Source organism: Sodiomyces alkalinus, assembly GCF_003711515.1.
Source record: "Sodiomyces alkalinus F11 unplaced genomic scaffold SODALscaffold_1, whole genome shotgun sequence".
Classification (NCBI taxonomy): Eukaryota; Fungi; Ascomycota; class Sordariomycetes; order Glomerellales; family Plectosphaerellaceae; genus Sodiomyces; species Sodiomyces alkalinus.
The window spans coordinates 1,053,093-1,076,387 of record NW_021167079.1 but is presented as its reverse complement, the minus strand read 5'-3'; the positions used below and the strand labels follow the sequence as shown (position 1 = coordinate 1,076,387).

General features: G+C 54.8%; 12 protein-coding genes across 12 annotated transcripts; 6 read left to right on the top strand and 6 right to left on the bottom strand.

Moving 5' to 3' along the window:
• The first annotated feature begins 612 nt into the window (after window positions 1-612).
• On the top strand, window positions 613-2,987 carry SODALDRAFT_303020 (SIK1 protein). Its single transcript, XM_028608942.1, has 3 exons — window positions 613-910; window positions 1,092-2,214; window positions 2,312-2,987. The coding sequence occupies exons 1-3, from the start codon at window positions 741-743 to the stop codon at window positions 2,567-2,569; spliced, it is 1,551 nt and encodes a 516-aa protein (XP_028469830.1). The 5' UTR covers window positions 613-740; the 3' UTR covers window positions 2,570-2,987.
• SODALDRAFT_354139 (hypothetical protein) lies at window positions 2,775-3,260 on the bottom strand (the record flags this gene model as incomplete). Its single annotated transcript, XM_028613692.1, has 3 exons — window positions 2,775-2,832; window positions 3,027-3,098; window positions 3,166-3,260. 3 exons carry the CDS (start codon window positions 3,258-3,260, stop codon window positions 2,775-2,777), a joined length of 225 nt encoding a protein of 74 aa, XP_028469829.1.
• On the bottom strand, window positions 3,166-5,244 carry SODALDRAFT_374401 (vacuolar protein sorting-associated protein). The gene is made up of 3 exons (XM_028614676.1): window positions 4,253-5,244; window positions 3,669-4,119; window positions 3,166-3,564 (listed from the first exon to the last, which is right to left on the bottom strand). Exons 1-3 carry the CDS (start codon window positions 4,861-4,863, stop codon window positions 3,343-3,345), a joined length of 1,284 nt encoding a protein of 427 aa, XP_028469828.1. The 5' UTR covers window positions 4,864-5,244; the 3' UTR covers window positions 3,166-3,342.
• A 435-nt stretch (window positions 5,245-5,679) lies between these two features.
• Window positions 5,680-6,491, top strand: SODALDRAFT_286967 (prefoldin subunit; the record flags this gene model as incomplete). The annotated part of the gene is made up of 4 exons (XM_028608559.1): window positions 5,680-5,985; window positions 6,045-6,115; window positions 6,201-6,325; window positions 6,407-6,491. Coding segments are annotated over exons 1-4 (342 nt in total), but the record flags the coding sequence as incomplete, so codon positions are not given.
• A 245-nt stretch (window positions 6,492-6,736) lies between these two features.
• Window positions 6,737-7,422, bottom strand: SODALDRAFT_318790 (hypothetical protein; the record flags this gene model as incomplete). Its single annotated transcript, XM_028609405.1, has 2 exons — window positions 6,737-7,341; window positions 7,401-7,422. 2 exons carry the CDS (start codon window positions 7,420-7,422, stop codon window positions 6,737-6,739), a joined length of 627 nt encoding a protein of 208 aa, XP_028469826.1.
• Window positions 7,423-8,392: 970 nt separating this feature from the next.
• On the top strand, window positions 8,393-10,608 carry SODALDRAFT_341602 (hypothetical protein; the record flags this gene model as incomplete). The annotated part of the gene is made up of 3 exons (XM_028613045.1): window positions 8,393-8,770; window positions 8,847-10,312; window positions 10,413-10,608. The coding sequence occupies exons 1-3, from the start codon at window positions 8,633-8,635 to the stop codon at window positions 10,606-10,608; spliced, it is 1,800 nt and encodes a 599-aa protein (XP_028469825.1). The 5' UTR covers window positions 8,393-8,632.
• An 884-nt stretch (window positions 10,609-11,492) lies between these two features.
• On the top strand, window positions 11,493-12,234 carry SODALDRAFT_326182 (hypothetical protein). The gene is made up of 4 exons (XM_028610106.1): window positions 11,493-11,660; window positions 11,759-11,799; window positions 11,886-11,933; window positions 12,018-12,234. The coding sequence occupies exons 1-4, from the start codon at window positions 11,519-11,521 to the stop codon at window positions 12,186-12,188; spliced, it is 402 nt and encodes a 133-aa protein (XP_028469824.1). The 5' UTR covers window positions 11,493-11,518; the 3' UTR covers window positions 12,189-12,234.
• Window positions 12,235-12,604: 370 nt separating this feature from the next.
• SODALDRAFT_303010 (hypothetical protein) lies at window positions 12,605-14,408 on the top strand (the record flags this gene model as incomplete). Its single annotated transcript, XM_028608941.1, has 2 exons — window positions 12,605-12,638; window positions 12,708-14,408. The coding sequence occupies 2 exons, from the start codon at window positions 12,605-12,607 to the stop codon at window positions 14,168-14,170; spliced, it is 1,497 nt and encodes a 498-aa protein (XP_028469823.1). The 3' UTR covers window positions 14,171-14,408.
• Window positions 14,409-16,763: 2,355 nt separating this feature from the next.
• On the bottom strand, window positions 16,764-17,968 carry SODALDRAFT_347111 (acid phosphatase/Vanadium-dependent haloperoxidase). The gene is made up of 2 exons (XM_028613285.1): window positions 17,886-17,968; window positions 16,764-17,796 (listed from the first exon to the last, which is right to left on the bottom strand). Exons 1-2 carry the CDS (start codon window positions 17,934-17,936, stop codon window positions 16,930-16,932), a joined length of 918 nt encoding a protein of 305 aa, XP_028469822.1. The 5' UTR covers window positions 17,937-17,968; the 3' UTR covers window positions 16,764-16,929.
• A 547-nt stretch (window positions 17,969-18,515) lies between these two features.
• Window positions 18,516-19,882, bottom strand: SODALDRAFT_5242 (hypothetical protein). Its single transcript, XM_028615447.1, has one exon. The coding sequence runs from the start codon at window positions 19,506-19,508 to the stop codon at window positions 18,723-18,725; it is 786 nt and encodes a 261-aa protein (XP_028469821.1). The 5' UTR covers window positions 19,509-19,882; the 3' UTR covers window positions 18,516-18,722.
• Window positions 19,747-21,196, bottom strand: SODALDRAFT_5245 (hypothetical protein). The gene is made up of 2 exons (XM_028615448.1): window positions 20,717-21,196; window positions 19,747-20,642 (listed from the first exon to the last, which is right to left on the bottom strand). Exons 1-2 carry the CDS (start codon window positions 20,996-20,998, stop codon window positions 20,022-20,024), a joined length of 903 nt encoding a protein of 300 aa, XP_028469820.1. The 5' UTR covers window positions 20,999-21,196; the 3' UTR covers window positions 19,747-20,021.
• Window positions 21,197-21,553: 357 nt separating this feature from the next.
• SODALDRAFT_267654 (polyprenyl synthetase) lies at window positions 21,554-23,071 on the top strand (the record flags this gene model as incomplete). The annotated part of the gene is made up of 2 exons (XM_028607565.1): window positions 21,554-22,780; window positions 22,910-23,071. 2 exons carry the CDS (start codon window positions 21,554-21,556, stop codon window positions 23,069-23,071), a joined length of 1,389 nt encoding a protein of 462 aa, XP_028469819.1.
• Between the last annotated feature and the right edge of the window lie 224 nt (window positions 23,072-23,295).

The following is a 23,295-nucleotide window of genomic DNA, read 5'->3' as shown; positions in this document are numbered from 1 at the left end:
GCAGAAGAGAAGGGTTTAGACAGCATTGTCGTCAGTGGAGCTTTTTGCGTCTTTCTTTACACGGCGTTCCGGAACATTGAATGCCTATGGGGAAACCGGCATGTAGATAGGCACAGGCCGTTGGGCAGACAGATGAAATACTCAGCATCGTTTATGACAGGAGTTGGCATGAGAGTCTATGTGAGAAGCGTTGTTAGACCAATGCTTCGCAAGAAACAAACAAGGGCTTTGGCCGTCAACCCCGTGAGTATCCGTATGTAGAATGGCGATAAATTGGCAGATCAACGGCTCTCTATAGGACTAGAGCCTAGGATCAACAATCCACCGATACCAGCTCAGCAAGTAAATCACCTGTGACACCTTTTGTACTATGTGAAACAAAGGGATTGAAAGCCCTCTGGAAAATCGGCTCGAGGTTGGGAAAGGAAAGGAAAAAGGTCACGTGTATGGTCATGTGGTCTTCATGAATGAACCGAGCTTAGCCCCACCGAAACTCAAGTTTGAGAGATGTTTATTGGTTGGCCGAGGGTGGGTGCTCAAACAAGGTGGGTCGAGAAGCTCTTTACGGTGGAAAAATTTCCAATCCGTGGGTGAAGGAAAAAATAGTACAACCAAGAACAATCGTCGGTCGCGCAGTCCATCTTTGGTAGAAACCGACGTCCAATTGCACCACTCCAGCTGTCTACTGCCGACTTTGATTCCATCTGAATTGATAGGCTTCGGCGACAGTCTTTTTCAGCATGGCGTCTGTCAATTACATCCTCTATGAGGCCCCGATGGGCTATGGTGTTTTTCAGGTCGAACACCAAGCTGACAGCATCGGTCTTCGCTCCAAGGAGACCCAAGAAACCCTCAATGACCTTTCGAAGTTTGGCAAGATGGTCAAACTCCTCAACTTTACCCCATTCCAGTAAGATTTTACCCGAAAAAAAGAAGAAGAAGAAACCCACCCCCAAGTCCTCGGGCGCCCGAGTCGAGTTGCAGGCGGGAGGAACATGGACACTGGGAGCCTGAGAGGGATGAATGTGTACCGAGGACGAACTTGGAGATGCTGGATATAGGGACACTGGGGGACTAACTAGGTGGCACAGGACCGGAAAGGAAGCCCTAAGTGAAATCAACATGATCTCGGAGGGTCAAATGTCCGATAACCTGAAATCCATCCTCGAGCTCAATCTCCCCAAGACGAGCGGAAAGAAGAGCAAGGTCGTCCTCGCCGTCGCCGAGAAGAATTTGGCCAGCATGATCAAATCCACCTTCAACGGTATCGAATGCGAAACGAGCGAGACGTCCGAGGTGGCCGCCGACTTCCTGCGCGGCGTTCGCCTGCACGCCGACAAGCTGCTCAAGGGCCTGCAGACGGGCGAGTCGGCCCAAGCCGGCCTCGGCCTCGGCCACGCCTACTCGCGGAGCAAGGTCAAGTTCAACACCACCAAGAACGACAACCACGTGATCCAGGCCAGCGCCACCATCGACTTCCAGGACAAGGGCGTCAACCAGTTCTTCATGCGGGTGCGGGAGTGGTACGGCTGGCACTTCCCCGAGCTGATCAAGATCGAGTCGGACAACCTGACCTACGCCAAGCTGGTGCTCGCCATCGGCGACAAGTCGACGCTGACGGACGACAAGGTGGACGACATCGCCGCCATTGTCGACCAGGACGGCGAGAAGGCCCAGGCCATCATCGACGCGGCCAAGGTGTCCATGGGCCTGCAGATCACGCCCGAGGACATGGAGATCGTCAAGGGCTTCGCCGAGGCGGTCGTCCAGCAGGCCGAGGCCCGCCGCGCCACGGCCAACTACCTCGACCGGAAGCTGCACATCGTGGCCCCCAACCTGCAGTGCCTCATCGGCACGCCCGTGGCCGCCCGCCTCATCTCCCACGCCGGCTCGCTGACCAACCTGTCCAAGTACCCGGCCTCGACGCTCCAGATCCTCGGTGCCGAGAAGGCCCTCTTCCGCGCGCTCAAGACGAAGAGCAACACCCCCAAGTATGGTCTCATCTACCACAGCAGCTTCATCGGCAAGGCTGGGGCTCGTCATAAGGGACGCATCTCGCGCTACCTCGCCAACAAGTGCAGTATCGCCAGCCGGATCGACAACTTTTCTGAAGAGCCGTCCGTCAGGTTTGGTGAGGTGCTGCGCCAGCAGGTCGAGGATCGGCTCGAGTTTTACGCGTCAGGGAAGAAGCCCGCTAAGAACGCGGATGTAATGGTAAGTGGATATGTCTTCTGCTTTTTTTTTGTTTGTTTTTTCATCCTCTTTTGTCGTTGGATCGCCCATGTGACGGAATACTGACTGGGATATTTAGGCATCCGTGCTCAAGACCATCGAAGGTGACGCCATGGACATCGATCAGTCCCAGCTCGCCGCTCCCGCCGCCGACGTAGGAGAAAAGGAGAAGAAGTCCAAGGACAAGAAGGACAAAAAGGAGAAGAAGGACAAGTCCGACAAGAAGGAGAAGAAGCGCAAGCGCGAGTCCGAAGTAGGCGCCCCAGAAGAGCCCGCAGCAGGCGGCGATGGCGAAAAGAAGAAGAAGAAGAAGAAGAAGTCCAAGCACGATGACTAGATAAGCGCATCTTGGGGTCGGCTTTTTCTTGGCTTGTCTCGGCTCGTTCGTTTCTGTTCTGTGTTCTTGCTTACGGTCTTTGGTTGGAGTTGCAAGGGATCTACGGCATGAGGAGTTTCTTTGGGCAATTTCGATGTCTTGTCTTTGCATTGGCGTCACATGTTAGACGCGTCTATGTACCATCTCATGAAGGTTCATACCCAGCTCATTCGACAGGTCCATAATTTCTGGCCTTGTGATATTTGCGTGTGACGAACATGAGGCTTGGGCGAGTTGAACAATGTCCAAACAGCCATACCGTTGCTATTCCCTGTGGTAAGGGCTAACTAACACGGAATTGTTCATACGCTACATAAGGGGGCCGGCCACACAATGCAAGCAATTAATCATCTTTCAATTCATTCCCCTTTCCATCGTGGCCCATCCTCATCATTTCATCCCATAAAGGCCTGGTGACAACAGAACAAAAACGAGAAACGCCGCAGGACGCCATGTGCTGTTCCCGAAACCACCTAACCGCTCTGCTATGCTGCAGGGGCATGTCTGCCCACCGCGTCCCTTCTCCCCTTCCTCACCCGGGCTACTGCCTCCCGTACCTCTTCTCTTTGCTCTGAATGTACTGTAGATGTGGGATTTCCAAGCACTTCACTCTTCCAAACGAAACTCTTGGTGGGAGCTGGCTGGCATCCATTGTTCACCGAGTCACCCACGCCATGGTCCCCCTTCCTCTTTTCTCGTCTCGCACGCTTCGGCTTCGACTTGGAGCCTCGTCATCATGCTCCCTCGCTGCCTAGCTCTGCCGTCCATTTTTGGTGTGCTTCGACATCGCTCATCGATACAGTCGGTGGCGTCTCCTTCAGCGCAAGCTTAAAGTCCTTGACGTCGACGGTCGGCGCGAGCAGGTCGTCGGACTGCACGTCGTGCCAGCTCATCTCTTTGGCGGCAGGGTCGCCCGGCGAGCAGGGCGTGAGCTTCTTCTGCCCGTCTACTATTACCTGTTGTTTCCCCCCACGTAGCACGTCAGTGAACTACTACTCTCTACACTCAGGGGAGCCAAAACCCTGCCAAATCAGGGGCAAAAGGGCCGAGTCCAACGTACCTCTTTATAATGTGTCGCTTGTACAATCTTAGCCACGGGCCTCATGAGAGCGTGCTGTACTACGTTGGCAATATCGCTGCCCGAGTACCCTTCACTCGACTTAGCGAGGGCGGTGTAGTCGTTCACGGCGAGATTGGTCTCCGTGTCACCGACGGCGATCCTGAACATGCTGGCCCGGCCGGCGGCGTCGGGGAGACCGATGTGGATACGACGCTGGAAGCGGCGCCGGATGGCCGAATCGAGCTGCCAGGGGATATTCGTGGCGCCGAGCACGAGAATGCCCTTGCTGTCGTTGCCCACGCCGTCCATCTGCACCAGGAGCTCTGTCTTGATGCGCCGCGACGCCTCCGAGTCGCCTTCGCCTCGGGGCGAGCAGAGAGCGTCTATTTCGTCGATGAAGATGACGGATGGTTTGTTTTCGCGGGCCATGGAGAAGAGGAGTTTGACAAGTCTGTCGTGCGAGGACTGTTGTTAGCCAAACGTTTTCGACCCGCGTGTTTCCAACCCCTGCCTTCTCCCTGTCTCCCTGTATTCCAGTTGTTCGGCATCCAGCAGGGGGCGGGGGGGGGGGCAAGGTTTCCTACCTTTCACTCTCGCCCATCCACTTGCTGATCAGATCGGAACTGCTCACGCTGAAAAATGTGCTGTTCGCTTCGGTCGCGACGGCTTTGGCCAGGTAACTCTTGCCCGTACCCGGAGGGCCGTACAACAGGATGCCCTTCCACGGCTGGCGTTTCCCCTGGAACAAGCTGGGGAAGCGGATGGGTATCACGACGGCCTCCTTCAGAGTCTCCTTGGCGGCCTCGAGGCCAGCGACGTCCTCCCAGCGAACATTGGGCCTCTCTTGAAGGATGGCGCTGCTGAGGGCGTTCTTGAGCTTCTTATCCTCGCCGTCTTCCTCCTTATCGTCCTTGCTCTTCCCGTTGGCGCCGACGGCTCCTTTCCCCGCGGTTTTCTTCGCTTCGACTTCATCGAGGTGGGATTTCAGCTTCTCGGCGCGGTCCATGTATTCGGCGGTCTTGGCGCGGATCATGTCCTTGGATTTGGGGTTCTTCTCGTATTTGATGGCTAGCACGAATACTTCGAGGGATTGTTTGTAGAGGTTGAAGGCGCGCTCGTATTCGCCCGCATTGTCGGCCTCGATGGCCTGCTTGACGGTGTTGACCGCCCGGCCGAGAAAATCAACGTTCGACATGTTCCGTCGTCTAAGAGAAGGGCGAAGCGGGGTGCGAGGCGAAGGGAGAAGGGGAGGGAAAGCCACCCGAAATAATCGAGGGTGGTGTTTCGCAAGACGGGTATATCGCGGGCTATGGTGGTATCGTCAGATAGCAATGACGGTCTTAATGGCGCTGGGGATGTTCGTAGGTTCGAAGCGTGCCACAAGATCTTGAAAAGGCGGTGATTGTCGGTCGACGTCGTCTCTGCGGGGTGGAATCGCAAAGGAGACTCGAGATAGTACAGACAGCCCTTGGGTAGATCCAAACAATGGCACAAGACTGAGATTTGCAAAACAGAGGTGTTGCGTAGCCAGAAGTGGGGGGTTGTCCGACCTGGGCCGATGTGGGCGAGAAAGTGGGCGAGGGGGAAGCAGGAACAAGATCGACGACGGATTGCCCACCAAGTGACGTTGCCTGGGGTGTTGTGGCTGTGGTGGGGGCAGTAAGGGGGGGGGGTTGTGACAAACCCAGAGCTTACCGTCTTATCGAGGTATAAGATTACAAAGGATTATTCTCAAAACGAAGACACCTGTCAGGGCAGGAAAGGTTGGAAAGCTCTCGCCATTTCCTATATCATTAAGTAAGACATACCTGTTTATTTATTAATTGCTTTACACATTTATGTTCGTCTATAGAGTGTTCTAATTGTGACCATCTGTTCATGGTTATACCATGCTACGGAGATTCCCCCTAGTGCTCTTAAGCGGGCGTTTGCGATTATGAGAAACAGTGGGGGGTCGTCAAGGGCCTGGCTACGTACCTTAGGTATCCCGGTGTTCATCCTCAATTGTCGTCTCACAGATGAATGAGTCTTTACCTTTAACAGCCGGATTTTGTCTATCCACATCGGTCTTGAATATCTTAATGTCTTACCAGCCGACAATATACTCATTGCCTTCTCCTGAAATTTATTCGAGTACGGAAACAGAATAAAGAGGTGTCCTATCTTGCTGCGTTCCGGACTCAGTCCTACCAACAAAATCTTCCAAGGAGGGGTACCAAAGGAAACATTGAAGCTCACAGCGGTCTGTCATTCACCATGGCCGAGCTTCAAGCACGCCTTCAGGCGCTCTCGGAGGAATACACAAAATTGCAATTAGGCAAGTAGTATTGTCTAAACCTGGATTTGGTGCTATTATGCTAATAGAGCGGTGCATAGAATTGCAAAACTCGGTACAAGCGAGGCAAAAGCTTGAGGCTCAGAGACAGGAAAACCTCGGGGTGGAGCAAGTAGGCGGATCAAGTCCCTCTTCACATCCTCCCCGGCGCTCCCCACTGAGATACCCAATGCCTCCATCCTAACATCCTACCTTAGGAATTCAAGAACCTCAAGGATGGCGAACGCATATACAAGCTGGTCGGCAGCGTCCTCTTGGAGCAGGACAGGGCCGAGGCTGAGAGCACGGTCAAGGGACGATTAGAGTTTATCACCAAGGAAATGTGAGGAACATCGACGATACCTTTTTTTTCTTTTCTTTTCTTCTTGCGACCTTGGACTCCATGTGCTAATGATCTGTGCAGTGAGAGGCACGAAGCTACTCTGAATGAGATCCAGGAGAAGCTTGACAAGAAGAAGGCAGAGATCATCCAGGCACAATCTGCAGCACAAGCTGCTGCCGCTGCAGGTCAACCGGCGGGCAAAGGCAAAGCTGCCGCAATGGGCTAGGCGAGGGATAGCGGAAAAATAAGAAAGTGAGTGGCGGGTGTGGTGTGGTTATTATTAAGTTGCTCTAAGAGTTGGGTTTGGTCGTTATCCTCGATCATGAACATGAATGATGCTAGCCCGAACGCCGTCTATCTGATGTCTGCCCGCCAAGATTTTCCATCCGAATCCCACGTGCGACGCCAGAATCAGTTCAATGCCAGGATGGTGAAACCCCACGGCAACCCCATGTTCCTCGAGGGAAGTTCCGTCGCCCAGCCGATGGCAGATTGGCCATCCTCTCCCAACCAATCCTCGCCGTCGTGGCGGTCTTCCACGGCCCGGACCATGACGTCCCTGATCTGCTGGGGCGCGTAACACCGCGCGAACACCTTGCTTCCCTCAATCGTCTCGACAAGTCTCCTCCGGTGGTCGCTCTCCGCGAAACGTCGGACCTCTGCGCCGAAACGCTCTACGCTGACCAGCCTGCCCGAGTCAGTCGTCCGCTCCAGCACAGCGACAGTGCCGGCGACGACCTGAGCTAGTACACGGGCCTTGGTGGCGTCGTCGAGGGAATCGTCGAGTAGGCTCAACCCCTGTGCGTCCGAGTCCAATAGGCCGCGCACCTCCTCGTCAAATGTTGCTTGTAGGATGCTCCGGAGATTTTCCAGGCCGGAGAGGACGGCGCGAGCTTCGTAGGCCTCGAGGATTTGTTCGAAGCATTGGACGGCTGACTCCCAGATGGAATCGGTGGTTTGGATGGAGGCGTGGCCTAGGGTCACGGAGAAGGAAGGCAGAACGCTATCGATAGCGTCTGATGACCAGGTTAGCTGATGCGGTGGGGGGGTGATTGATGGTAATGCGGTAACGTACCTTTGCCCTTTTGAGACAACATGTTGAATGGAAGGAAAAAAAAGTGGAAAAAGAAATTGTAGACTGGTTGCTTTGGAGCTGATATATCCAGACAGATGAATTTGCACTAATGAGTGTAGTGTGAAGTTCCAACGCATTCGATGACGGACACTTTTATGCTCTAATTCCAGGAGAAAGAAATTTGGATTACAACAATTACTCCCAGGGGACAACGAGACCGGAATCCGAAATATATGTTTGTTTGATATTGATAAAAGCTCGGACGATGTGGCAGCCTTGCAGCCTCATGAGGACAGTAATCTCGGGCAGGGTCGCTTTTTCCCGAATGATCAGGCCATAGGCAGGGGCAGGAGGCAATATTCGGTACCAATTCATCTATTCATCCTTGTTCCCCATCGCCACCGGGCTACCTCCCGGTGGTTGAATGTGACAGCCACGGTCAGAACGTTCCGAATGTTCCTGGGAATGCAAAAATTAAAGCCTTGTGTCTAGGTCGTCGAGGATTGTGAATGACGGGGGAGGAGCCGATTATTCCCGACCGGCAGGCAAACCCACGTCCGTCCGTAGGTTGTAATTACGGATAAGACAATGGTCAGAGGCAGGATGATTACGGAGATGCTACATGAATAAAGCGTGAGGCGAGTCGAGGGACGTTGTAGGTAGGTGAGATCGGATGGAACGGAGAGAAACGGAGATTATGGTGGTGCATTCCCATATTGCGTTGGTGCAACCGTTGGAACGTGGTGGGTGGGATGGAAATATGGAAATGATGGGAATGGCGGGGAATGTACTCCGGTATTCCGTCATTTTGGTTTAACTTTTGATTCTCATTCTTTCCCGGAGTAATGCCGGATCTTGGTCAGGTGGAACAACATGTGACTTTCCCCTCATCCGATGCTACGCGAGGGGGGTTCTGATCTGCCGTGCGTTATGTCAGACCCCCCACCCACCCGAAGGCAGCTAAGGAAAGGTAGGGAAGGTCCCTGACTGACCTTTTGACGCGTGGTCCAAGATACTGTGGGAAGACATCCATCATTCCTCCGTCCTCCTGCGGATCAACGCAGTTTCCCTTAGCAACGTAGCGTGCGAAGAATAGACCGAGCCATGGCCGAATGACCGCGACCACCTCTTGATCATCGACGTCCCAAGTTCCGACTTTCGACTTTCGACTTTCGCTTTCATCCTCCCACCTTCGAAACTCTGCCAGGAACCCGTTCGTCTGGCCCATCACGATGAACGGCACGTCAATACCAAGGCCGAGCCGGCCTACTAGCTCGCAGGAGCTTGCGGCCATGGCAGAAGACTTCCAGTTTCAGCATACGATTCCTTTCAAGTACTGGGCTCGCTCCGCCGATACCCTCTATCAAGAAGTGCGTCATCTTCTTCCGCCTCGGTGCGCCGGTATACATCGAAGTTGACCTCGCGGTCTGCTAACGCATCTCTCAGGCAGGGTTCGCAATGGAGGAAGGCGACTATCGAAAGGCCTATCTTATGCTCTGGCGTCACTCCATCCTGGTCCTCAAGCACCTCAATACGCACCCCGAAGCGAAATCGCCCGTGAACAAAATTATCGCTAAGCCTCTCCGAGACCGACAGAGCAAGGAAGTCTTCAAGCGCCTCGAACAACTGAAGCCGCTGATAGATCGGGAGTACGAGGAATGGAAGTCCATGACAGCATCACAGAAGCAGATAGAGGCTGAACGTTCCCATTCGAGGGTCCGGAGTTACGACAGCTTCTCTGCTCGGGACCCCACCCTGAGCGGCAAGGCCAAGGTGCTTGACGTGGGGGACAACCAGGACCTTGCCATCGGCCTTGCGCAACGAGACTATCAGCTCCGAGATGCGCGGAGGAGGGGCACACGGCAGGCAGGCGTCACCGAAGAGCTGGAGATGGAACGTCGCAAGGGGGGCACGTGGGATGACTGGAACGTACAAGATCATAAGCCCCCTCCAGAGTCCGAACACCCACTCGAGCGGAAACCCGAACCAAAACACGAAGGAAGCCTCCCAGAGGGACCAATAAATGACATAGACGAGGATGAAGAGTTGCGGAAGCAGATGGAGGCGACGCGGCGCTGGCTGGATTACAACGCCGTGGGCGAAGAAGAGGACACCGCACGTGTCGAGGATGCCTTCCGCCATACCATGAGCCCGAGCTCGACCACCTCGAGCCAAAGCCCGACCACGGGATTGAAACGGACCCCCTCTTTGCCGCCGCCGAGACTTGCCAGCCGACCTTATCATTACCCTTCGATTTCCCGACCGAAACCTCTCGAGACGGAGAGGGCGCATCTCGACCCGCGCCCGGCCCCGTTGCCGCCGCCCTTGAGGCCACCGAAGGAAGCCGTCGCACCCACCACCCACAGACTTGACTCGGGACCTCCCGAACGGCCCCGCAAGGAGCCCGAGCCCGCGGCGGCCTATAAGCGGCTGCCTTCTCCGACAAGAGCCCCGCGCCGGCCTCCGAAGGAGCAGGCGGCGATAGAACCACCGCCCAAGAAGGAACGCATTGCCTTCCGGCCAGCGGCATATCTGGAGAACGGCGACCCCATTCGGCCCGTCTTCATCCCCACCCGTCTCAAGGAGGAGTTCCTCAAGATCGCGTCTGACCACACCAGGAAGGGGCTGGAGATGTGCGGCATGCTCTGTGGCCGGCCCATCAACAATGCCCTTTTCGTCAGCTGCCTCCTCATCCCGGAGCAGAAGTCCACGTCGGACACGTGTGAAACGGAAAACGAGTCGGGCATGCTGGAATACTGCATCAACGAGGACCTGCTGATGCTCGGCTGGATCCACACACATCCGACCCAGACGTGTTTCATGAGTTCGCGGGACTTGCACACCCAGGCTGGCTACCAGGTCATGATGCCGGAGAGCATTGCCATCGTGTGCGCCCCGCGGCATGAGCCTTCGTAAGGACCAACCCCAAGATGACAATGACTCCGTCCTTTTTCCCCCCCATTACTTCCCTCATTGTATGGCGACATACACATCACTGACTCATACCCTCAGGTATGGCATTTTCCGCCTCACCAACCCGCCCGGGCTACCTCACATTCTCCAGTGCACAAAGACGGAGACCTTCCACATGCACGACATCGACAATATTTACACGCGCGCCAGTCAGCCCCACGGGCACGTATACCACTCGGACAAGCTCGATTTCTATGTTCAAGACCTGCGCCCCGAAACGATGAGACAAGTCTAGTTGCAGGATTTCCTTCTGCTTTTTTTTGTTTTTTTTTTGCCGAATATTGCGGAAGTCGGCGTTCGGCATTGGCCATAATGAGAGATCGCATTGAATTGGTTGTTTTCGCAGCAAAGTCTTGATTTTCTTACGCAGAGCCAGGCGTTCACGGGGGAAAGCCCCGATGACGGGGCGCCAGCCGACCTACCGGGTCATAGAATTCTGGGGTTGTCTAGAGGCCATGGATCAAAAGATACGAGACATACGACCTACCGGTACCGGAGATGTGTTTAGCGAGTACAATAATAGTTCATGACACACTACAATACCTAGGTATCTACCCCGTGACACTTTGGAGGCATTGATGCTTGGGTGACTTGAAGCCACAACGTTGCCAGCTAGGTGTTAAGAAGACGCTTAATAAATCCTAAGCGTGTACCATTGATTAAGTTCAGTACCTAATGAAAACAATGATTGTTTATCCAGGTGAAGCTTCAACGGATCACTGAGGAATGACGCTAGACATGTACACGTGTACGGTGAGGTTGTTCAGTCTTCATCAGGCGTCACTTTTCCACCATTCTTAGGTCACGTTCATGTACCTATAAAGCTGACTCAAACCCCCATCAAACTCGTACCTACCAAGTCGTTATGTCGTAACCGTATATCATGCCCTTAACATAGGAGAGGTGTTGCCGACTTGCGGGTCGATGACGTTGAGATGAAGCCATGAGACTGAACCACGCATGGTAGCAAAGCCATCCCCCATATAACCCATAATGTCTCCCCAAACAACTGGACAATCGGTCATCGAAGCAGCTTTGTCTACATTGTCAAAGATTAATTCAATCAAGTCTAATCCGTTGGTCTTCTTCGTACTCTCTTCTTCGACACCACCCCCCCCCCCACCCCATTTCGAATCACCAGAAACATGGCACCAGATACAGATCATTCGAACAGCCAGTCGAGCGTCGGTCTTCGGATGACCTATAAGGGCGGAGACCAGGAGAACTACAGTATCTCGGAGGTGGAGAGGGAGGGCAGGCCACATGGAATCAATACCATGGGACAGAGTATGCTGAAACCGCTTCCTCTTCCCTGCCCACTTTTCACTCAGTCGTGACGCGTAAACCATCAAGTGCCTCCTTCCACGAAGCTGACATGAGCACAGTGGACCGCAACAAAATCATGAACGAGCTGCGTGCCGAAGATGTGCGTGTCCTGCCTCCGCTTTGCGCATTTCACTGCGTAAAGACGAAGGAAGGTCGATCAGGGACTAATATGGCCTCTCACTTTAGACCCAGAGACAAATCGATGACCGATACAAACATGAACCCGGCTACGCCGTACGTCGTCGCCTTGTTTTGCCCATGCTTCCCCTTTCTCTTTTTCCGATCAGAATGCTGACCGCAAGGGGAAACACTGGACAGGCCATTATGCATGGGAATGAACCCTCCAAAGGCGCCAAGATCGACGCCAGCATCGCGCAGGAAGAAGCCGAGATTGTCGAGAAGAAGAACCAGAAGACGGATAGCATTCCGGGGAAGAAGATGGAGCATCACAGCTCGAAGAACGAGTGGAAGCAGGGGCTCGAGGGCTGAGCATAGCAAGAGTGGTGCGAACACCGGCAGACAGGGCGGTATGGAGTATGATACGCGGAAGACGCACAGTATGCACAAGTAGCTCAGCTTCCGGCCCGTATGCTGCCATGCAGAAATTGGAGATAATTGAATTATACTTATATTTAAAACAAAAGCGTCGAAAACATAAATGGCCTTGAATTGTGTCTTGTGAAATTCCTCGTCTCAGAACTGGGTTGGTCATAGCGCCACTGCGGTCATAGTGAGCGGATTACTAATCAGTCACGGGTCTGTCATTTGAAGGTCAAGGCGTCCTCACGTTCGTTCCAGTGAACCCCTTTTTCGTCCCAATATTCCTCCTTTTTGCATCGCGAGCCGCCAGCGCCGCCGCTCCATCCTTCTTCCATTACTGTCCACGGTCGGTCGGATTTACCGTCATGGATGAACCAGAAGGGTTTCTGAGGTACGCCAGTGGGTGGCCTATTTTTTGTCATGCTGCCTTTTGTTGGTCTCAGCTGTCCTGACTCCCAACTCTCACAGGCCCAAATGAACTGCGCACCATCAGCCGCGAAGATGTTGGATTTTACCATGCCGTCATCGTCGGGGCCATCTATGATTTTGACAGCGAAGGCGACCCTTTATCATCCAGCTTCTACTTCCATCCGCTAAGGGTCTGTATCGAGGAACAGCCCTTCCTTTGTGTCGCTGTTAGCGACATGCACACAGACAAGGCCTTCTATCAGCGTGTCCCTCGCATAAACCTGGAAGAACACGTTCTCATCGATACAGACAACGGGTCGGCTACTGTCAAGGGGCATGGAACCGACGACTTGAGAGCAATGCAGCGGGCACTGGAGGCCAACTTGGACCGACCTTTCCCCCGAGGCGTCCCACCTTGGAGGATCGTCGTCACGCCACTGCCGTCCTCACCCTCCCGATGTTTCATCGCGTTCTGCTATTCTCACACCGTCGGAGATGGGCCAACCGGATTATCATTCCATCGGACATTTTTACGAGCGTTCCATACCACTTTCAGAGACAAGCCCTTGTCGAACGCAGTCGAAACGCCCCAAACGCCGTTCCCCATCCCGTTCGACACTCCCGAGAGGCTTCCCATCTCCTGGTCCTTCCTATTGTCGCCTCTCTTATCCCTCGTCTTCCCACGTTTTCTCACGCAATGGCTCGGATTGCGATCCGGGGCCTCAACCGTCGACGCCGGAACGTGGACCGCCTCGCCTATCCACTTCAACCCGCACAAGAGTCGTACGAGGATAGCATTATTCGAGATCGAAGCCGCCGTGTTAGAGAAGGCCCTGCGCGCTGCGAGGAAGCATGACGCCAAACTTACCGCCGTGCTCGGTCAACTCGTGGCCCGGGCACTGAGCCGGGTCATCCCGGACAAAGGGGTCACGAATTTCGTATCGCAGACACCCGTTAACATGCGCGGAGCCGTCGGCCTACCGGAGGATCAGACCGGCCAGTTCGTTTCCGCAAGTTATGTGCGCCACGAGCGAGCATTGTGCGGCCGCTCGAGCGAGGACAGCAGCAACGGCCGAGGCAGCGGCGTCCTGTCCGAGCAGGAGTGGACCGCGGCAGCTGCGGCGACGCGGGAGTTCGCTACCTGCGCCGCTACGCTGCAAGACCAGCCCATCGGGCTCCTGAGGTACCTTCCCAGCGTCAGGAAATGGACGCTAGGGAAGATGGGCGAGCCGCGGGACTCGTCGTTTGAGGTCAGCAATGTCGGGGTCTTCGACGAGGCGCCGGCACTGGCAGGAGATGACGATCGGCGAGGCGCCCTCGGGATAAGGAGGATGGTGTTTGCGCAACCGGGACAGGTGGCGGGTCCTCCCATCGCGTTCAGTGTCGTCAGCCTCAAGGGTGGAAGCTTGGTCTGCACAGCGACGTGGCGTGCTGGTGCCTTGGGCGTATCGGATGATGAGGAGGAGTCGTTGGTGGACCGGCTTTGTGCGCTCGTTAAAGCCGACTTTGAGGCACTGGAATAGGCACCGGGCCGTGGGGCCTAACTTGTCTGGTTCTTATAATTCTCCTTCGGGTGATCATTTTGGGCTAGACGACCGCATCTCAGGCCAAAGGATAGGGCGCCGGACCGAGCCTGCCATACTCCGTGGTGTGGGCTTCATGCATCTAGAAGTAATTCTCTTTTGGGGCGACTCAAGAGAGCTCGCAGCATACCACACGTCGTGATGATATAGATATTTCAATTCGACCGTTCTCTACGCCAAAGTAAGGCTCACAACAAGCCCCGCCACTGACTCCCCGTGCCCACTATCATCGGCCCGTTAAGTTATACATTGTTATCAGGGTTTCGAGCCATCATGCTGGCCCTCCGAAGATAGCGATTGGTCTTGTCAACCTGCCAAAAGTGGACGATCTTGCCGGGATCGCGTACCAAGCTGCAGAGACGATGGTAGACATCTTGAATCTCTTGAAAGTAATGCTGTCGGTGACCACTCTGTCTGAGTCCGCCACTCTCTATCCAAGCCCTAACCCCATCATCCACACTAAACAGAGCCATCAGAAGAGCCCTGCACTCCAACGCGATGTAGATGTTGACCTGTCTCGGGCTGTAGAGGAACAGGATCTCAAGGATATCCAGAGCCACTGAAAGTGCCCGGAGCGTAGCGCGGAGGCCACCTCGCCGCCCCGCCGCTTTTGGCTCACGGCCCTTGCGATTCCAAGAAGATCCTGGCCCGAAGTACACGGCCCATCCAAAGCCGTCTTCGCGGTTTACGCGCAAACTTTGAATCACCAATACCGCCGAGTCCTAGTGCGGCGATACGTTCATTCCGTCCCCTGGTTGCAGGCCCGTCGGCCTCCTGAGATGTGACACGCCCGTCGTCTCGTCGTAGGTAAGAGTTGCATCTGTTAACACAGCTGGGCAGACCATCCGAGGCGGTACGCCTGCTGCGACGAATCGATGTATGGAATCGGATGGAAAAGCACCTGCCATGGTAGCTACGTAGGCTGGGGCGCCCACGCCCGAGTCAGTACCTGTGCTTGCATCTCTGAAGAATGCTCCAAAGGTGTCCGAGAATGAAAACTTACAGGGTAAGGAGACAACTCTGAAGTATTGGTGATAATTGCTCAGTAAGTGTTTGAAGCAATGGAGAGAAGAGAAGAGAGGAAAACATCAAGAGAAAGGAGCCTAGTCATGGACTCATGGGTGGACCATGTAAGTTGGGCAGGCCAGACTGCCGGAGTCTCGTGAAGGCGATGTCAAGGAAGGACTGTTGCCCAGGAGGCCAGTTTAACTTGCTAGGCGAGAGCAGAGTAATAAATAAGTAAATAAACACATTAATAATAATAATAATAATAATAATAATAATAATAATAATAATACAGTTCAGTTAGATCCTTTAGGCTTTGGCCCCTTGGCAAAATTGCAGGTGTCTCAAAGTCCACAGCAGCTTCCAATAGTTAGGAAGGACGGCTTCATGGATCCCAATATAAGGTATTTCAATTGAACAAAGACAAGAGCAAGAAAGATGGAGGGAAGTTATTAGTGGTCAGGCCGGGAGTTGGGTGTCGGGATATGAAGCTTTTCAATGGTGCCCCCTGAAATCGTCTTCTCACGGCTCAGGGGTAGGGGCATGAAGCAAGCCATTGACAGTGACAACCTCGCTCGAGGATTCTCGAGTAAAGCAGCACTTCAACTCGAACTTCTCTTTATTTTCCCCATCTCATTCAGTATAAAAGAAATCCCCAACTCCACGATGAATACCTCATATATCCCTTCCCATCAATAAACGTCCCATCCAAACAACGTCTTGACAACTCCTCTGCGCGTCCACAGTTCCGACCCAGACTTAGAGCCCCTATCCCCTTTACCAAGAACACTGTCACGACGCCTAACCCCGTTTTCCAACCCGGTCCTACCTCCGCCTTTTTCATAGAGGGGGAAACGAAGGGGAGACCGACCTCCGCATACCTCACATCTCTCCGGCCTCCGCCCCTCGATAACAAGGGGATGAAACCCGCATGATGCGCATTTGTCTCCCGACGGCGGGACAGAAAACTCGTCGGCATACATGGGAGTAAACGATGATAGATTCCCGAGCGTCCTGGGTGGCTGTGGACGGGGATACCTTCGGCATGGGGAAGAGGGTTGAAGTTGGGGCGCGGCATTCCATTTCCCCTCCGGCTCAGGAGGCGACGAGAGGATGCGCATGATGATTGACGGAATAAACATTGTGTCTTTGATGGTGGAAGATGATTATCAAATGGAGACTTGTGTTGTCGACGTCCTGAGGATGCGTTCTTCACTAGTTATACTCATCCTGAATATCATCTACGAAAAATGTGAAAGACTACAGAACTACTTGTGTGCATTGTTATGGCCTTGGAGCTTTGCCCACAAGTAGAAGAGACAAAGGACGAGTATAGAAACATCATTTGGTGATGTTGAAATATGTTGAAAGGGGCTATAATCAATCCCCTTGGACTCAAACATGGAGGAAGTCGGAACACAAAGAAGATGGGCATATCTATCATGTTACCACTTGTCTTTTCTAAGGATAATAATAAAACTCCAATTTAGTCCTAGTCACTCGAGCGACCAGCAGACACAGGCCTATAGTATGGAACTACTGTATTTTGATGAGCGGATCAGTACAATGGATAGCACCTCGTAACAAAGACAGCATGGCAAACTGTTCAAAATCTCCAACTGTACAGTAAAGAATAGTAGGGAAGTACGCAATTTGAAGGCCATCCGCCGCAAGCAACCCCTCGGATATTCCGGTTACACCATCTCTTCCATTTCTATGCCCAACTGTTCCTCCTCCCGTGGTCGTGGCTTGCCCCAATCACGGTTCGCGAGCACCCCATGCCGAGATTGCGCTGCGTTGCCCGGCTTGTACAAGAAGGTCTCACCCCTTGCAAGCGGAATATGGTTATACCGCCAGTCCCAGGTAGCCGCGTAACAACTCCGGTATGCGATCAACGCGGTGACGGTACCGATGACGGCACCGGCAAGAATGTCATACCAGTGGTGTGCCCGGTCGACGGTGAGGATGGCGCCCATGAGAAAGGCAGCGAGCAGCGGTAGGACGAGCAGCACAGCCGTCCACAAACGCGGGCGCGAGGCAGAGATCACCTTGAGTTTACCGTTGAGATACAGGTACAAGAACCCGAATCCGGCGCTGGCCACGGTCGTGTGGCCCGACGGGAAGGACGTCATGGCCACCTTGAGTGCGCCCTTGTCCGGCTGGGTGCAGATGTCCGCCGTGTAGAACGCTTGCTGGAATCCGACGCCGTTCAACCCGGAGGCGTTGCGGGCGGCGGCGAGAGACGTGTCGGGCATGCAAACTTGGAGGAAGGACGGACGGAAGCCGCCGACGAGATGCTTGATTAACAACTTCGAGACGATTCCCATGAGAAGAGCAAGGCCGAGCCCCATGATGCCGTTATTGGCGTCCCAGAAGCTGCGGACGCGGAATTGGGAGAGCAGGATGACCGACATGGGGATCACGGAGCAGAGGATGCCCGTGAGCAACGGACTGACGATCCAGCCGCGGTTCGGGTACGCCAGGCTCGGAAAGACGATATCACCTGACCGGTCAAAGGTGACGGGGAACGTGCGTGTGCCGAGGAGGGGGGCTGCATTAATCTGACAATAAGTTGTGTTAGTCGAGCGAAGAAAGTATATATAAAAAAGAAAAAGAAAAGGCGGTGGGTGGATGGATGGAAAAGACCAACTCTAATAGCAGCGCCGCCTAAAACAACCATGATGAGAAGATCAGGCCACATTACTCGGAACCATACCCCGAAGAAGCTGAAGAAGGCTCGAAAGGACCGGACGGTGTGGTGTGAGAAGACGGGCTGTATGGCATCGTGTTGCTGTTTATCCGGCGCCTGGGAGGCCATCGATCGGTTGGAGGCCACCGCTTGGATGGAGGAGGCTATCGCTTGGTCGGACATCGCTCCGTCGAAGGCCACCGCTCCGTCGAAGGCCGCCGCTCCGTTGGGGGCCATCGCTTGGTCGGGGGCCACCGCTTGGTCGGGGGCCATCGCTTGGTCGGAGGCCACCGCGTCGTTGAGGTCCATCGCTTGGTTGTGTTGGTTGTCTGCTGGAGAGAGGGTAAAATGTGCGAATAAGAACAGTGAGTCCAGAGACTATACACAATGCATATGATGTTGCAATGGTGCGCAGATCTAAGGAGGATTAAGGTAGAGAAAAGTTGAGAGAGTATGTCGATAGCAAAGGGCGGAAAAGCAAAAAGAAAACATAAAAAGAAGAAGAAAAACAAACAGACCGACAAACCATCCGACTCGGTTGGTCCTGTCCTACCGCCTTACCGCACGTATGGCATCAAGGTCATCAAGGTATATATTCCGTGGAAGCAGCGTCCGTCGATGGATGTCGTGGGAACAGTGGTTTCTTTCTCATTGAGTATGGTATCTAGGGGTATCTCCTTCCTCGTCTCCGTGGGCCTCTGCTCTTCTGTCTTCACCCGTGAAATATCGAACATTGTCTCGTCTCGTCTCGTCTCGTCTCGTCTCGTCAAGCACGCCGGAATCGAGCCCCCAGCGTTGTCAGCTCAGAGACTTGTTTCGCAGAATGGCCTTGTGCCTCTTCGTATGGTATCTGACGTCCTTGGGGTGCAGCGGGTTATACACAATGTGACACATCTTGCACTCCTCAAATGCCGGCTTCGTCGACAGGTTAATGGTGGTCTGTATCGGTGACGATTTGGACCGTTTTGATTTGCCGCCAGTAGTCCCCTTCTTCAACGCATCCCCCGCCGCCAGGCTTTCAGCATCGTCGTTCCTTGTGTTTGGTGGATCTTGTCGCCATCGTCGCAGGCCCTCTTGTGTCGCCACATCGACTGCTGCTTCCCTCTCTCGACTTTCTGATGTCCTTGCGTGATTCGGCTCTGCGAATTGTAGATACGCGCGGTCTTCCACTTTGTCGCGTCCGCCCTCACTCACGAAAAGTTTGGCGGGTTCAGGTGGTCGGAGGCGAAGTCTTCGGGGACTCCTGCGCACGTTGCCGCTTTGTGGAGGGGATGAAGGTGGCGTGGAAGCCAGTTTGCGGGGATCGGAAAACAGATTGGAGGAGGAAGAAAGGGAGGAGCTTGCGCGGCTTGGTTTGAAATAATGGAGGATGGATCCCTTTTCGAAGTTGTTGGACGAGGCAGGGGCAGAGGCACGGGGAGGTAACGGAGGCAGCTCGCTGGGCGTTGATGATTCTGGATCTTCCGAAGAAACCCTCCTCCGTTTCTCGGTCGTGATGGGTGTGTGGTAGTTCGAAGGCTCGCTACTTGGGTGTGCTCGTTTCCGGCCATAGGTACGTAGCGGCTTCCTGTTGAAGGTCAGCATGAAGCATGAAAGAAAAAGACGACGGGGAAAATTGTATCGTCCAAGAGGATGCTCACCTTTTGTCGCTAGACGACCGAATGGCGATCAAGCCGTGACTTTCCAGCATCTTCAGCCGTGGGTTGGATGACTCTGACAATGATGACGATTTTCAGTCTATCGCGCAATTTTGGAGAAAAAGAGAACAGAGGATCATGTCGGTATGGATAATCTGTTGTGACGATTCAGTGGCCATTGATTCAGAAGAGTGGAATCCTTCGTGATACTATTCGCGATATTGTTCGTGTCTCTCATTACGCCCCACCGCAAACGCGTTCCGACGCGTTCTCTACGCACCGTCGCGCAATCACGTGCACTTCGTGTTTTGCGCTATGCTGACTAATAGAAGCCCTGAAACCAGGGGATGAGGTCACACAGTGTCATACAGTGCACAAACCGCAACGAGAGAACCACCCTTGCGTCCATATCGCCAGTCATCAGAACTTCTCAATTCAATTCTGGCTGAGCAGGGTATCATTATTCACCTGGTTCGTCCTTGATTCCACTTTTGAATCGCCTTCGGAACCCCTCCTCCTTTCTGGTCACTTTCTTCTCCAGTAACACTGCCTCCTCCGCCTCTCCATTCTGCCCTCCCTTCTCCCCCTCGGGCCCGACAACCCACGTCTGCACCACCTCCCGCTCCTCCTTTACCTTCTCCTGCACCTGCTTCGCCTCTCCCAGCTTCCGCATATAGCCAGAATACACCACCACTTCAGCGACGGCCACGAGAATAGCGCCGGCGAGGGTGATCAGCAGTCGGGACGTGGTGCTCCACCAGCGCGCCGCGACCCATATCGTGGCCGCCACCCCGACGATACTGACCAAGAAGTTGAGCAACAGCATGAGCTGGCGGTGCACCTCGGCGTAGGTGACGTCGTCGTCGCCCTCGTCGGCCTTGCTCGTGGGCCGGTTGATTTCTGCGTAGGCCTGGGCTGTGGTGAGGCCCGGCGTGCCGGCGTGGGGGAATCGGCGCGCGAAGGCGTCCATGCGGGAGAAAGGTTCTTGGTGGTGCTGATGTGATTGTTTGACCATGCGTTGGTAGGATCGTTCTTCTTCTTCGCGGCGGAGGCGCGCCATCAGGGCTTTGTATTCTTCCGACTGTAGCGTGGTTGATCACGTCAGTTGGCGGTTGGGACAAGTAGAGGGAGATCAGGGAATGGGAGACGACGAACGGGCTCTGGCTTGGGCGGAGGTGGAGGCATGTATACTTGAGAACCCCGTAAGAGGGTCTCCAGGCTGAAATCCTTTTCTTCTGCCGCTCGTAATTGTTGCCATAGGTGGATGATTTGGCCGTGGGTGATGGGTTTGCCGACCTTTGGATTGAGGAGGGATGGTTCGGAATCGGGCGCATTGGGTTGGATATCGGTCGAGGGTTCGCAGTCGTCGCGTGTGTTATTTTGACGCAACTTTTTCAATCCTTCCACAATGGAAGGGGTTATTGTTAGGCGCACCATGGTTGAGGATGATGGGAGGATGGAGGAGCATGTCGACCTTTGCGCAAACAATGAATCCAGAGCGAGCTAAGGTAGCTACGTAGAGGTGGTGGGCCTGAACTGGGACACCGTGTACCAAGCCAGTGCGAATCGGAGACCGTACGTGCGCTTCACCTCGATACAACTGGAAACGGCCGATGATTCCCGCCTGCCAGGTACACCGACCTGCATCCCGTCCGGTGAAGCCGATGGTGGAGCTTCAACCAATGACAGATCAGTCTACAGGTCCGGAACCACCTCGGTCCCTGTCGATGTTCCGATGAATTTCTCGCGAGAAAAAAAGAAGAAGCAAAAAAAAAAAAAGGAAATCTGAATCGCTCCATGCCCACCAACAACAACACTCGATTCTTACCGTCAATCGATCCAATCGACGTCTCGACGCTCGTTACAACCCTATTTTCTACGCGTCTTACCCTTTAGACACGTATCTGTGCTTACGCGGCTCTCGAACCACTTGGAATCTCGACCAAAAAAACTCGATCGTCCACTACAGACCAGACCACAACACACGGCGCCATGCAGCAGCTCCGGCCCGGGGCGCGGGTGCTGCGCAGAGGCTATAGCCTTACTCCCCGACCTCTCCTCCCTACCTCATCATGTACACACTGCCGCCAGACAACCATTCCACGGGACCCGAGGATACCCTTGAGCCTGGCGGCCTACCACGGCTCGGCGAAGAGATCGTCAGCATGGGGCGCCGCCGTATCGGTGGCCTCGCACATGGCCTCCAATGCCATCAACCGCGTCACCAAAGGCGAGATGCCTATCGACCCGCTACGGACGGTGGCCAAGGAAATGAAGTTCCTGACGGGCAACATCCGGAAACTGCTGGGATCGGGCCATCCCTCCCTCGATAGGGCGGCCAAGTACTACACCCAAGCCGAGGGCAAGCATATGCGACCCCTCATCGTACTCCTCATGTCGAGGGCAACGACCCTGTGCCCCAAAGAAACGCGACGTACCTCTTCCTCGGTCTCGGACCTCCCGTCGGGGGGGATCGACACGGCCCTCTCCCCGCTCAACATCCTCGCCGACGTCAACCCGTCCTCGTCTCCGTCCCCCCTTACCGAAGCGGCGCCCACCACCCCGGCCGACGCCGACGCGCAGATCCTGCCGTCGCAGCGCCGCCTCGCCGAGATCACCGAGCTGATCCACACGGCCTCGCTCCTCCACGACGACGTCATCGACCACTCGGTCTCGCGGCGCGGGTCCCCTTCGGCGAACCTCGAGTTCGGGAACAAGATGGCCGTGCTGGCGGGCGATTTCCTCCTCGGGCGGGCCTCGGTGGCGCTGGCGCGGCTGCGCAACGCCGAGGTGATCGAGCTGCTGGCCACCGTGATCGCGAACCTGGTGGAGGGCGAGTTCATGCAGCTCAAGAACACGGCGCAGGACGAGCGCCGCCCCAAGTGGTCCGAGGAGACCATGACCTACTACCTCCAGAAGACGTACCTGAAGACGGCGAGCTTGATCTCCAAGTCGTGCCGCGCGGCGGCGATCCTGGGCGGCGCGGACGCGGCGTCGGTGGACGCGGCGTACTTGTATGGCAAGAACTTGGGGCTCGCGTTCCAGCTTGTGGACGACCTGCTTGATTACACGCGCAGCGAGGCCGAGCTGGGCAAGCCGGCGGGGGCGGATTTGGAGCTGGGGCTCGCGACGGCGCCGTTGCTTTTCGCGTGGGAGACGATGCCGGAGCTGGGTGCGCTCGTGGGACGGAAGTTTGAGCGGGAGGGTGACGTGGCTAGGGTGAGTTCTCTTGAGCGACATGATCCCGTCGTGGCGAGTGGATGCGCATTCATTCCGCTTTACCCCCCGAGGTTGGGCCACAACATGGACATTGGGCATGGAAAAGCTGACATGACTGTGTGCATATAGGCTAGGGAACTGGTGTTGCAGAGCGACGGCATTGAACAAACGCGGGCCCTCGCGAAAGAGTACTCCGACAAGGCTATTGACGCCATCAGCGGGTTCCCGGAGAGCGAAGCCAAAGACGGGTTGGTCGAGATGGCCATCAAGGCGTTGCAGAGGCAGAAATAAAGGCGGGGCAACTGGACGGGGCCGGGGCCCTTTACGAATGTGCGACTACCCCACAAGAAGCTGCCCAAGACAAGAGCTGTGTCCGTCGTATCAAATACTTACGAGGCGCACATAGACTGGGAGAGGAGGGGGTACAGTGGGATGGATAAATGTGCGGGGTGTATGAGCAACAGCATGGAGTGATTTGCACATCACATGTAACAACACGGTCGAACAGGATGGGG